This window comes from Panicum hallii, chromosome 2 (assembly GCF_002211085.1).
Source record: "Panicum hallii strain FIL2 chromosome 2, PHallii_v3.1, whole genome shotgun sequence".
NCBI classification, from domain to species: domain Eukaryota; kingdom Viridiplantae; phylum Streptophyta; class Magnoliopsida; order Poales; family Poaceae; genus Panicum; species Panicum hallii.
The window spans coordinates 6,253,174-6,267,063 of record NC_038043.1 but is presented as its reverse complement, the minus strand read 5'-3'; the positions used below and the strand labels follow the sequence as shown (position 1 = coordinate 6,267,063).

The 13,890-nt window shown below is 45.8% G+C and overlaps 1 protein-coding gene across 4 annotated transcripts; it reads right to left on the bottom strand.

Moving 5' to 3' along the window:
* Positions 1-388: 388 nt before the first annotated feature.
* LOC112883620 (structure-specific endonuclease subunit SLX1) lies at positions 389-3,167 on the bottom strand. 4 transcript variants are annotated; one of them, XM_025948956.1, is made up of 5 exons: positions 2,988-3,167; positions 1,921-2,179; positions 1,617-1,750; positions 1,395-1,507; positions 389-1,355 (listed from the first exon to the last, which is right to left on the bottom strand). In XM_025948956.1, exons 1-5 carry the CDS (start codon positions 3,107-3,109, stop codon positions 667-669), a joined length of 1,317 nt encoding a protein of 438 aa, XP_025804741.1. In that variant the 5' UTR covers positions 3,110-3,167; the 3' UTR covers positions 389-666. The 4 variants fall into 4 exon arrangements, with proteins under 4 accessions (XP_025804741.1, XP_025804742.1, XP_025804739.1 ...); XM_025948957.1 differs by having other exon boundaries at positions 389-1,122; positions 1,168-1,507; positions 2,988-3,166; XM_025948954.1 differs by having other exon boundaries at positions 389-1,507; positions 2,988-3,165.
* Positions 3,168-13,890: the final 10,723 nt, after the last annotated feature.

Here is a 13,890-nt window from a genome sequence, read left to right as displayed (position 1 = left end):
CAAAGAAGGAAAAAAAAAGGACTTTCGGAAGAACAAAGATTTTTGGATCTCACCATGGGCCACGTATGCAATGTATTATTACTTCACATCAGCTGACCATGCTGCCTTCAATTTCAGGTTGAGGAGACCTGGTTTAAGTCCAATTCTTTCATGTTTTAACTCCAATTTGATTGGGGTTTGTTTTGAGAAGTTCCTCCAATTAAATCAAATTTAGAGTCCGGTATATATATGCCACATGCTCCGCTGTCAGTGGCGAGCTTTTGTTGCAATTCTGTGAAACGACAATCATGTATGAGAACATGATAAAAAGAGTAAATTTCGTGGCCAGTCCTTAAATTATTAGACGATTCTCATCCAAGTCCCCATACTACGTAGTTGCACTCGGAGGTCCCTAATCTATTTTACTGGGTTTATTAGGTCCAATTCCTTTCAAGAAATTTATACATATGCCAGATACTTCCATTCATATGTCTAGCTGAGTAAAACATTCTTTTGTAAGTCTCATAAAAGAATGTCCTTTCTCTTATGTCTTATGTATCGTACACTCTTAACTTATTCATCACATGATGATACAAGAATAACTATTACACGATACATTCAGCACAATGGAACGCAGCACGGCGCTACAAATGAATGACAACAGGCACAATGAAATGCAGCACGGCGCTACAACTGAATGACAACAGGTGATGATGTCAGATCAATGATCTTTGGGCAGATGCTGTCGACACAGCCTCTTCTCCGCAGCCGGCCTACCGTGGTTGGGGTAACCAGGTCTACCACGTCGCTTCCATCTATGATATGGCCATCACTATGGTCTGAACCAGCAGCATTGAACATAAACAATGGGGACAAGTCTCCTGGCTCATCTTCCATGGCTGTTCTGCAATCATCACCGCTCAGGCTCAAGGAACATCGAGGCGATGTTCTTGGTCCATCGAATTCTCTTCTCGTGTCAGGGATTTCGCTCCATTCCATTGGAGCAAACTCGTCAATGGAGTCCTCCAACGCGTCATGTCCTGCAATCCCTGTTTGCGCACCCATTGGCTGCGCTTGATCAAAGGATGGTTCCTGCCAACAGTGTCCAGAGTGTTCATCTTGATCAGAGGGCAGTTGCTGCCAGCAGTGTCCAGAGTGTTCATCTGGATCAGGGAATGGTTGCTGCCAACAGTATGCAGTGTGTTCATCTTGATCAGTGGACGTTTGCTGCCAATAATGTTCAGAGCGTTCGTCTTGGAGAGGCGAATCAGACAGTTCTTGCCGGTCTTGAGGCTCCTGGCTGAAGCCGTCCTCCTCTTGCCTTTCTTGAGGCTCATGGCTGAAGCCGTCCTCTTGCCGGTCTTGAGGCTCCTGGCTGAAGTCGTCGTCCTCAGACGAGGGACCCTCGGTGTTGCACTGCAGATCCTCCATCGCGCAGACGACAGTCTTCATCTGGCTCGGCAGCGACGGGCAGCCGGCGGTGAACTTGGTGTTCTTCGAGGAGAAGAAATTCACCGTCAGGTTCAAGCTGATGGATGACACAGAAACATGGCATTCCACATCAGACGTAGAACAAACAGGAAAGACAAGACGGATGTTCAAGGAGGGGAGGAATAAAGGAAGTGTCATTTTCTTACTTTTCCCATGAGGGGAGGTTGAGCATGGTGTAGGCGAGGTTGACCTTGTTCCCGATGCCGCCGAGCGACTTGAACTCGGCGGCGGCCTTGCGCACGGCGAGGGACTCTATGGGGTGCTGCCATGCCCACTCGAACTGCAGAGAGCACGCCAAGAAACAGGCTCCTCAGATCAGAAAGAACAGAGCAACCTCATCCAAAAAGTAAATCTTTGGAGCTCTGAAATCTCAATAGGCTCAATACTGCGATGAAAGAACTGGAGGAATCGCAAACAGGAATCGGAGCAGGGCGGGGTGCGGTCGCGTACCTGGAGCGCGGCGACGTTGGAGGGGAAGCCGTAGATGCAGAGCACCATCTCCCACGGCCGGCCGCGGCGGGTCCGCCAGGCGCCGCTGGCGATCTCGCCGTTGTGCTGGCGGATCCGCCGCCGCGGGTTCACCGTGAAGCCGATGTAGGTGCGGCTCTTGCTGCGCGGGCACAGGGACCGGAGCAGGTAGCAGCAGAAGAACCCGCCACCGCCGCCCGCGACCGACGCGGCGGGCCCCTGTCCCTTGGGCGGCGGGCGCCCGCCTTCCGCCGCGCCGCCGTCCGCGGCGTCGCCTTCCTTCGCCGGGGGCGAGGCTTTCCTCCTCCGCGGCCTCCACGCTCCCCTCCTCGCCATGGCTCCCCTCTCTCTCTCCTCTCCTCTCCTCTCCGCGCCGCCGGCGCGTGTGATTCCGCGGATGTTTTTTTAGAGAGAGAAAGGGGGAGATTTTGCGGGGCATGATTTGACCGTTGGAGTGTCTGCGGATGGGGAGAGAGAAAGAGACGTTGCGGAGGGGAGCGGGGACACGTGTTACGGTTTTAACGAAGACGCGCGTGTGGGCTTCACGTGGGCCCAATTTTGTGAGTGGGCCGAAAGCTCTGGCTATCAGCTTGCCCCGAGTTCTGACAATTAGGCCTGTTGGTGTTATTGGGCCAGGCTTTCACGGTTTCTCATTCTCAAACAAATGGATCAATCAACAGGAAGAAGCAAACGAATTTAGTGATAGCAGTGCCGATTTTGCTCGATTTTCGGTCGACCAAATCAAATCGCTGCAACTAATCTGGGTATTTCAATGGTTCAGATGCGTCGTGTCGCTCGGTGGACGGGCCTCGCCGGAGGCCGCTCACCGCCGGTGGATTCCCGGCAGCGCGCGTCGGTGAAGAAGCTGGTCGGCGCCACGGCGCCGACGGGGTTCCAGGATGGTCCTTGCTGGACGGAAAACAGAGATCGCCGGGGTCGTCGGGCCGGTTGCAGCCACGTCAGATCAATGCGCGCATGCAGGTGGGTGGTGCGATGCGACGACGGCGACGGACAACCAGTCCACCTGATCGATCCGCCATTACAGGCGCGTGTTATGTTGGTATGCCGACCGGCCACAAGAAAAGCGTAGGGAAGAGGGGACATCAATCGATAACCAAATTAATTCTTTACCATCGGTTAGAAAGCAAAGCCTGCTTCTCCTTGCCCACATGGAAACTGTCTTTGCCCATCCTGTTCAAAAATAAGACACGTCTTGGGATTGTCTTCAATAGGGATGAAAATGGTCGGCGAAAGGACTTTCACTTTCACATTTTTTCATCGGAAACGAAAACATACCATATTATCGGAAGAAAAACGGCATCGGTATTATGGTAATTTCGGAAACGAAAATATACGATCGAGAACACATCGATAATGATCGAAACCCATCGAAATGATATTTTAGAAAATGATAAATATATTAAACCATAAACCACAACGCTAACCATATAACTTGCTACATTCCATACACAAGTACTGAGTATCCATCCATCCATGACATGTATCTCATTTTATAGTATTAAAAATTTAGACATTAATCCCACTGTCCATGGAACAATCCATAGTCCCATGAATTCAGGTCGCTAGGTTGTGATTTATAGTTAGGTTAAATTAGTCATGACTCTCTAAAAATACAGATATGTTATTCTAAAAATATAGATAGCGGGGCATGTTGGTATTATACATGAATACGGTATTTCTATCGGTGGTAGAATAGCTCGAAAATACGATATTTCTTGAAAACGAACGGAAGACACTCAAATAATTTTTCTTTTTCACTTCCATATTTTTCTATCATTTTCGTTTTTAATTTTTGATAATTGTTTTTATTTTTGTTTAGCTCGAAAAGTCGATAAAATCTCGAAAACGATTCTCAAAAATTGGAAATTACCATTTTCGTCTTCAAGCTCAATTCGAAACAACTGGTTACACATTACTTTCTACTCCCTCTATCCTATAATATAGCTACTTCTAGAGTCTTTTAAACAGATTAAGGATGGAGAGTAAGAATCTATATTACCCTGATGCACTAATTAAGAGAATAATTATAGCTTTTCTATTTAGCTAATTAAGAGAATAATTATAGCTTCCTATTTAGTTAGCATGCAGATCTGCATGCCATAATTAATTTGCATACAAGGAAGGGCATTTTAGAACTCTTATACAAAAAATCCACTTGGGAACTCAAAATTAGCTTTGAATGATAAAAATAGCTATATTAAGGTAGTACGTGCTAAGTAAAGGTGTTTGAAAATAAAAAGAGTAGATTTATCTCAAAAATATAGTTTTACAAAATGTATGCTGTGCTACTCCCTCCTTTCAAAATTACATTAGTACATACTTCGTTTCGTCTTTTAGAAACATATTTCGTTTCGTTAAGATAAGCATCATTACGTCGTTTATTACACATAATCATAAAGCAAGTATTTTTTATGAATTTAATACCACAAAATTTCTGCAAAAAATCGTGTATCAGTAAGAAAGTAATTTTTGGTCGAATACTTATCCTCACGAATGAAATGAAATACGTCTATGGCAGCGCCAGCTCAGTAAAACCATCATTTTGCCAACTGGCAGTAAAAGCGGCATCCAGATAGGATAATCATCATTTAAACAGGATGCTTGGTTTATTTGAAAAACTAGATATTTTATTTGCAGAAAAGTGGGGCACTGCCTCTGCTTTGATGGTCGAATGCCATCATGTTGAAGCGTTCCCCCATCAGGGAAGACTTAAAAGTGATGCTTTATCAGTCCTAGGAGGCTGATAACACTTTTATTACATCAGATGGTACATCACCGTACAACCCTACGCGGTAATGGGCAGTGAAGCGCCACTATCGCGAGGAATACGATTAAAACCCACACTGCTACACTAGCTACGAAAAGAGAGTCGTCAGAGTCTTGTGCCATGTGGAACTCCAGCGGTGGCCCTACCACAGGCAAGGCTGGGTGCAGGACGAAACCCTACTCAACGTCTTCGGGGAGATAATCGGGATCTTCTGCTGTAAAAAGTAAGAGTGGGGTGAGTACAATCGTACTCAGCAAGTCCAATCACACCCACGGAGGGGGTATATCAGAGATCAATGCACAGGACAATCCAAGGATAAGGTTAGGGTTCGTTTGCGGAAATCTTGGTTATATGCAAGGGTTTGTTTAAAACATTTTCGAAATAAATGTTCTAGTACTAAAGAGCACATGATGTTGTTCCACTCAGGCTCCAAGTTTTAAGTCGCTACCGGACTCCCCGTCTGCCGTAGCACTCGACACTACTGTCGGACGCTTTCCGAACAACTCACACCAGCACAACCAATCCCATGGAAAACACTAGTTATGTGACCACACCATAACTTACCCAATACCGTGGGTACGGCTATTCGAATAGATTTTAACTCTGCAGAGGTGTGCAACTTTACCCACAGGTGGGGTACCGCAACACGATCACCGTAGTGTCGGTGCAGATCCCAACAAAGCCATTACCCACCTTAGCTAGACCCAACTAGCCACCACGGAATCCATCAAGGGGTCGTTTAGCCTATCTCCGAGGTGTAACCGGGGCATAAGTCACACAGAGCTTATTCCCTTCTCCTTGATCTCCCATTGCTCTCAGCTCTCCTGATGGCTAGCAGGCTAACTAGTGGGGTTTATGCTAAGCCGTTGCCCATACAACGGTCAAGTGGTTTGCACGACAGGAAGTTAGGTGAGATGACACATCAACTCGGTCCTTAGGGGTGACAGGACGGACATCTCCCCTCCTTGCTCAACCACACAGGTACGAGCACTCCAGCGGCAATCCCCACAGGAATGCTATCCATCCCGTCTAACTCGCCTTTTAAAACCACATTCATTTCCCTCCCACACACACACATACACATTTTTGTTCATAAAACGGGTGGTCAAGGAATGGTCATCACAAAATAAGGGGTGGTTTTCACAAAACAAGGGTAGCCTCCCTACCATGTTTTCCCAAATGAAACCATGCACTTTATAAAACAGGCCGACGGGTTGCGTTCATAAAACTAGGGCAAAAACATGCATCAAAGGGCGGGATTGAACTTGCCGTCCTCGAATCCTTGCGGGAGGTCCTGATCGAAGCACTGTCCTTCGGGTTCGGGGTCGCAAAACTGGTCCTCGTTCACTTGATCATGGTCGGGACCTTCCTCGTTCACTCCGTCTCCTAAGACGCAAACAAACAGGCACACAATCAAGCGAACGAACCAAAAGCTTTTACCGATGAGCTTGAATCGGAAATAATTTAGTTATGGAGGTAGAGGTAATATTTTTGGGTGGTTTCTGTATAGCGTGGTTAGAACTATACTAGAAAGGGCGTTATAAAGTTTCGGGTCGATCGGAGATCGTTTCACACATAAAATGACGAGGTAAAGAGGGGTTCAAGGGTTAAACAGGGGTCCAGGGGCTCATTTGTAACTTTCTGAAAGGAATAGGGCTTATTTGTAAATTCTAGAAATGTTAGGGTGCAGCAAAAAGTGTGAGGGGTCTATTTGGAAATAAGTTTATATAGTGGAGGAATTTAGTTTGAAAAATGGCAAAAGGGGGGGCTTTTCTGCAAAAATACCGGATGGGTGTGGGGGCTCTTTGACAGATAGGGGAGAAGGGGAGGACCTAGGGGCAAAACTGCCCCTTTCTTCTTTCTCTTGCCACAGGAAACAGAGGAGGGGGGGGGGAAGCTCGGCGCCGGCCAAATCCCGGCGGCCCGGGGCCCGATGGCGGCTCGGGGTTGGAGGGAAAGGAGGGGGCCCCATTCCTGGCCTCACCTCGGGCGGGGGTGACGTGAGGCGGCCGGCCGACGGGGCAGGCGGCGGCGGGCGGTGCGGCCCGGCGGGGCGGCGAGCGCGGCCTGGGGAGAGAGCGGGAGGCGGCGATGGGGGTTGTGGGGAGTGACGAGCTGCGCGGGGGCCTATTTATAGGCGGGGTAGAGCAGTGGAAGGGAGGGGCCGACGGCGGGGTGGCCGGCGGGCAGTGCGGGCGCCATTAATGGCGGCCCGGCTGCTTGCGGGCGTCGCGAGGTGGCATGCGGGCGGCGAGCGCGGGGTGAGGGGACGGCTCGGGCGGCGCGCGGCACAGGTGACGGCGCGAGCGGCGGGGCCGGGGCGCTTGTGGCGAGCGGTGCGGCGTGCCGTGCGTGCGCGTGCGCGCCGTGGTACGGCCGTGCGCGTGCGCGTGGGCCGGACGCGTGCGCGCGCGGCTCGGCGGTGCGTGCGCGCGAGGGACGGGGGCGGCGTGGCTGGGGCCGGAGGCCGGGCGGCGCGGTGGTGCTCGGGAGCAGAGGAAGGAGAGGGGAGAGGGAAGGAAGAAGGAAGAGAAAGGGAGGGAAAGAAAAGGAAAAAGGGAGGGAAAAGAAAAAGAGAGAGGAAAAAGAAAAGGGGAAAGGGGAAAAAGAAAAGAAAGAAGAAAAAAATAAGTGACGCGCGCCGGCGTTATTCGCGGCGGCGACCGCGGCTGGTCGGCCACGCGCGCGCGGTGTGCGCACGCTGCGCGAGGAGAGAGGACGTGACAGCGGTCGGCTTCGGGTTCCGGGGAAATTAGGGTTTCGACGAAAAGATCCTGCAAACGATATTTTGTCGCGTGATTTCTTTAGCGAATTTTTCCGGGATGTCACACATGTCATGTGACCTCTTAATTACATGTTGCCAAGAGGACCATCACTTGCCCAACTGCTATCACAAAGTGATGACCTGCCTTTCACATCCGAGTGAAACCAATGGTCTCAATCAGAGGGGAAAAAATACAGTGGAGTTATTTCACAAGTCCTAAGGGGGTATTGGATCCTAAGAGCTAAAATTTAGCCTTGTCACATCATATATTTCGATACCAACTAGAAATACTAAACATAAACTAATTATAAAACTAACTGCAGAAGCCTAAGCCTAATTCACGAGACAAATCTATTAAGTCTAATTAATCTATAATTAGCACATATTTACTGTAGCATCATATGATCTAACTATGAATTAATTAGGCTTAACAGGTTCGTCTCGCAAATTAGCCTAGGAGTTATGTAGTTTATTTCCTTATTATTTTATGTTTAATACTTCTAATTATCAATTAAACATCCTATATACCAGGCTAAAGCTTAGCCTGCCGGATCCAAATAGGACCTAAATACTATACGCGCCACACCGTTTTGGCAGCCAGATCGAAAGGTATAGAGATTGGGGAAATTTCTGGAACTTAGTTCTTCTCACTCGTCACATACAACATATACATGCCAACATAGTAGATGGGCTGTGAGCCCATGGGCCTAACTACACAAACATATCTCAACACTTCCCCTTAAGATGGACGATAGATATCTATCATCCCCATCTGGTTACATGCTAACTCATATTCTTTTAATCTTAAACCTTTGATTAGACAGCCTGCCACTTGTTCCTAGAAATTACATGACTCAACACAATAATACCAGCATCTATCTTCTCCTTGATGAAAAAATGATCAATCTCAACATGTTTAGTCCTATCATGCTGAACTGAGTTATTGGCAATGTTGATAGCTGGTATGTTATCACATTGCAACTTTGCAGGACCATTTCTCAGCACCTTCAGCTTAGATAAAATGTTCCTTACCCAAAAGATCTCGCATACCGCTTGTGACATTGCTCTGTATTCAGCTTCTGCAGTAGATCGGGACACAATTGATTATTTCTTGCTTCGCCATGACACCAAGTTTCCACCAATAAACACACAGTAGCCTAATATCGATCTTCTATCATCAAAATAACTTGCCCAATCAGCTTCACAATAGCCCTCAATATTTAGATGACCATCGCTCCTAAAAAAGTCCCTTTCCAAGGCTACTCTTCAAATATCATAGGATACGAAAAACAGCTTCCAAATGTCTATTCCTGGGTTCATGCATATACCTACTCACAGCACTCACAACATATGAAATATCAGGCCTTGTATGACATAAGTAGATGAGCCTTCCAACTAATCTCTGGTAACTCTTCTTGTTTACTGGATCACTTAACTCAGTACATAACTTGTGGTTCGGATCAATAGGTGTTGATGCAGCTCGACACCCAAGCATACCAGTCTCATTGAGTAATTCCAGAACATATTTCCTCTATGACTGGACAATACCTTTTAAATTTTGTACAATCTCAATACCAAGAAAGTATTTAAGTTGACCAAGGTCCTTGACTTCGAACTCCTTACTAAGATTCTCCTTCAGGCATTTGATCTCTCTTTCATTATCACCGGTAATAATTATATCATCTGCATATACAACCAATACCGTGACTTTGCCCCCCGAATGTTTATAGAATACAATATGATCTCCATTGCATTGTTTATACGCCATACCACATAATGCATGTCTGAACCTATCAAACCATGCCCGTGGAGATTACTTGAGACCATATAAAGACTTGTTTAGTCTGCATACCTTCCCAACCATCTCAGACTTAGAACAACTAGGTGTACACCTTCTCTTGGAGATCTTCATGCAAAAAAGCATTTTTTATGTCCAACTGAAGCAAGGGCCACCTAAAGTTCGCCACACAAGAAATTAGAGTTCTAACTGTGCTAATCTTTGCCACTGGTGCAAAGATCTCATCATAATCAATACCGTATGTCTGACTATATCCCCTTGCAACAAGTCCAGCTTTGTATCTTTCAACCTTACCTTCACGAGTATGCTTCACAGTGAAAACCCACTTGCAACTAACTGCTTTCTTTCCCACAGGTAGTTTTACAAGGTCCCAAGTTTTGTTCTTTTCAAGAGCTCTCAGCTCCTCCAACATGGCCTCACACCATTTGGGATCTTATTTTGCTTCTTTCCAATCTCTAGGAATTTTTGCAGATTGTAACGAAGCAATAAATGCTATATATGAAGGGGATAAAGATGTGTATAAGATATAGTTAGCTATATCATGCTCAAACCCATACCTCAAGGAAGGCATTCCTGCCTTGGTTCCTGTACCTTTCCATAGTGCAATGGGTAAATCATTTGATGGGGAATCTTGAACACCAATCTCAGAAGCCGAAGATGCATCAATTATTTCTGGTTCACTTTTGTGCACTGGTTCTAAAGGACATAGTTCAGATGTCGATTCTATGTCCAAATTTGTAGCCTCCATCTGAGATCTATACTTTTTTCTTGTATATTTTCTTGAAGTATCTTTGTTTTGCAACCCCTCATGTGTAGGGTTACTTATCTGTGTGGATGCTAAACTACCGGACACCACCTCCATTATTCCTTATTATTGTTGCTAAATAGGAACATTATGAACATTACTATTCTCTCCATCCTGATGAGGCTCACCTACACATGTATAATTTGGTTCATTCATAGAGCATGGAGTTGTCCCAATCACAATTCCCATTCGCCTTGGTTGGCTATCACTTTCTTTTGTTTCTGAAGCTTCTTTCTCCCCCTCTTGACAATCACCGTCTATGCTAGGAGAGTCAAGACTAGAGAACAACAAACTCAAATCTGTCTTCTCTCCATAAAAAGGCTCAGATTCCCTTAAATTTAACATCCATGCTCACAAAGAGGCGACGTTCACTGGGACTCCATCACTTGTAGCCCTTCTGTATTGAAGAATATCCCACAAAAATGCACTTTATTATACATGAGTCTAGTTTTCCCACTGAAGGTCTCTAATAAAACAAGTGCATCCAAACACCTTGAGTGGAACAATGAATTTATTCTTCCCAAATAACATTTCATAAGGAGTTTTCATATGAAGCACCCTTGATGGGATATGATTAGTGAGATATGTAGCAGTTAATACTGCCTCACTCCATAAGAATTTTGGTACATTCATTGCAAACATAAGTGATCTTGCTACCTCCAAGAGATGACGATTTTTCCTTTCAGCTACACCATTTTGTGGAGGCGTATCCGCGCAAGAAGTTTGATGTAATATCCCCTCAGCTGAAAGGAAAGTAGAAATCTTATTATTAACATATTCTGTCCCATTATCAGTTCTAATCATCTGAACCTGTGTATTAAACTGATTCTTAACACAAGCACAGAAATCCTTAAAGCATTTGAGTACCTCACTTTTATGGCTCATGAGATATACCCATGTCATGCGAGAATAACAATCAATGAATGTCACAAAATACTTCATTCCACTAATAGAGACCACAGGGGATGTCCAGACATCAGAGTGGACTAATACAAAGGGCAATGTGCTTCGGAGTCCTCTACTAATATAGAATGCTCTAGTATGCTTTCCAAACTCACATGCATCACACACCAACTTATTTTTGTCCACCTTGCTCATAATATCAGGAAATGCTTTGCACATAGTATCAAAGGACATATGACCCAAACGACAATGTTAAAGTATCACTTTGCACTCCTCTTCACTTGCAACAGCTGACAGAGGAGTAGATATGGATTTATCTGTTCTTCTATCCAAGAACCACAAGCCATTTCATCTTACACCATTCCCAAGCAACTTTCATGTCCTTCTCTCCTCGATTAAACAATTATCTTTATCAAGAGTAACACGACAATCCATATGGTCCACCAAAAAACTTAAGATACTAGATTAACTGAAAATGGGACATATAAAACTGATGACAATATGATTGATGGAGTGCATTTCACTGTACCCATACCTCTAACAGGCTGAGCCGTCCCATCGGCAGTTTGAAAAGTTTCTTTACGTGTGACAGGAAATGGAGTATATGATACAAACTCACTTGATGCCCCCGTGACATGTCTTGATGCACCAGAGTCTAGTATCCAATTTGCAGAGAAGCACCTGAACAAGGACGAGCAAGGTTGACAAGATTGCCAAAGATAGTCGCCTGCTCTGTTGACATATTCCTTCCCATTGGCACATTATTCCCTTCTGTGCCTCCATTTGATTGTCCCATTTCCTCCAATTTTGTAGCAGAAATTTTAATCATCTCATTTGACACCTTTTAGTATGACATTAGTTCTGAACTTTTTACTAGAAATAGTTGACCTAATTTCTCAAGCTCCTGTGTTGTAAGAATTTTAGCCAACTTCTCAAACATTTGCTCAATTCTTGTGCTCTCTGTCATTGCTTAATTGCTGCCACATTCTTGCCACCCAGCCACAGACCACGACACCTCCTCTTCTCTCTTCTTCCAACACACTCTACCGTAGCAACTCTGCTTGTATTCACGAGCACAAGTCTCCTGCTCTTTCAATTTCAGCCCCTAACAAACTAACACACACAAGAACTTCCCTGCAAGGCTGCAAATTACATATTTACAGCACCACCTCCTCTCTTCAGCTCAATAGCACCACCTCCAGACTTCTTCTTCCTCCTGCTGCTAGCCTGCTGCTTCTTCTTCCTCCTCCACGCGCCTCCTCTCAGTCCTGCCTACCTTGCCGGTGCTTGGACGCCGGAGATTGCTACGGTTGCAGCTCTTCGGTTCCTTCCATGAGCTCGCGGCTGGTATACGAGTCACCACCGCGAAAAACCACCCTAAATCGACCCCTCCACAGCTTCACAGCCTGCTATGCCTCACTGCTCCGCTCTTGGCCAAGGAAGCTCGCCGCACACTCAGGCTCACCACTCGACGGCGAGTTCCCGGCCGGTCGCCGCCGATATTTCTTCCAATGGCTTTGACACCACGTAGAGATTGGAGAAATTTCTGGAACTTAATTCTTCTCTCTCGTCACTACAAGATATACATGTCAAAATAGCAGATGGGCTGTGAGCCCATGAGCCTAACTACACACAACATATCTCAACAAAAGATCTACTATTTCTTTTTGAAAAACAGGTTTACTATTTCTTTTCTTTTCTTTTTTTAAAAGAAGGTCTACTGTTTCTCACCCCAAGCAGACTGGTGCAAAGCACACTACGGCAGCCGACCGTGCGACCCTGATCTGAGCCAGTGAGCCGAGCCAGCCAACAACGTCGGCTCGGGAGCTAGCCGTTGCCCCCGGGAGGTAGCCGTTGCCCGTTGCGAACCATGGGGCCTGGGGGCCTTCTCGTCATTCCCCTACGCGTGGGCTCGGGCACCCAGACGGAGCAATACGTACCTCATGGTGGGCCCTCCTGCGCGTGGGCCTTCTCCCTCGGTTGCGTGCCCTCGGTTGTGTGCGTGAGCTATGGTGTTCAAAGCCTTCGTCGCCTGCCCCACACCACACCACCTAAGCTTCTCACGCAGCGTGAGTCATGCTCTCATCCCTCCGTGTACCCAGGTAGCTTGCATCCTTAAGCTCCACCTCAGCCACTTATTGGATGGAAGTTCGTATCGTTGGTTGTGAGATGTACTTTAGCAGTTTACATACATATTTTGAGTTTTCTCAAAGTTGCACAAAATTTTCTCGGGTTTTACGAAATGCAGCTGCAAAATATTTTGGTTCTATATATAATATGCTAATATTGTACCCTTAAAAAGTATATGTCGCAAATAGAGACTAACACTTACAATCAAATGGACTTTTGAGAAAAATCATTCATACTGCTAATTGCTAACAGATATGCCGGCCATCCATATTTCCTTATACAATAGTATTGTTGTATTTCCTCCCTCTCTGTTCAATCGATACAACAATATACCTTTGCCTCCTTTTCATAGGCCGTGTTTAGATCCTAAGCGTAAAGATAAAAAAGTTTTTTTCAAAAGAATCTTGCCAATTTGAAGTACTAAATGAAGTCTATTTACAAAACTTTTTGCACAGATGGGTTGTAAATCGCGAGACGAATCTAATGATGCTAATTAATCCACGATTAAGCAATAATTAGCGGATGGTTACTGTAGCATCACTGTTGCAAATCATGGATTAAGTAGGCTCATTAGATTCGTCTCGCGATTTACAGCCCATCCATGCAAAAAGTTTTGTAAATAGACTTCATTTAGTACTTCAAATTAGCAAGATTCCTTCGTAAATTTTGCGTTACGATTTTTTTGCGTTTACGGGGTGGGAACTAAACAGGGCCATAGTAGGATTTCTACCTTCTCTCCTTCTTTTCGCCCGCGGATCCCCGCA

Coding starts and splice junctions, on each gene's coding strand:
- LOC112883620 (XM_025948954.1), bottom strand. CDS start 3,109: ATGTGGGCAAGGAGAAGCAGGCTTTGCTTTCTAACCGATGGTAAAGAA. Junction 2,180..2,987: donor TCGGCATACCAACATAACAC/GCGCCTGTAATG, acceptor GGCGGAAGGCGG/GCGCCCGCCGCCCAAGGGAC. Junction 1,751..1,920: donor CCAACGTCGCCGCGCTCCAG/GTACGCGACCGC, acceptor TGCTCTCTGCAG/TTCGAGTGGGCATGGCAGCA.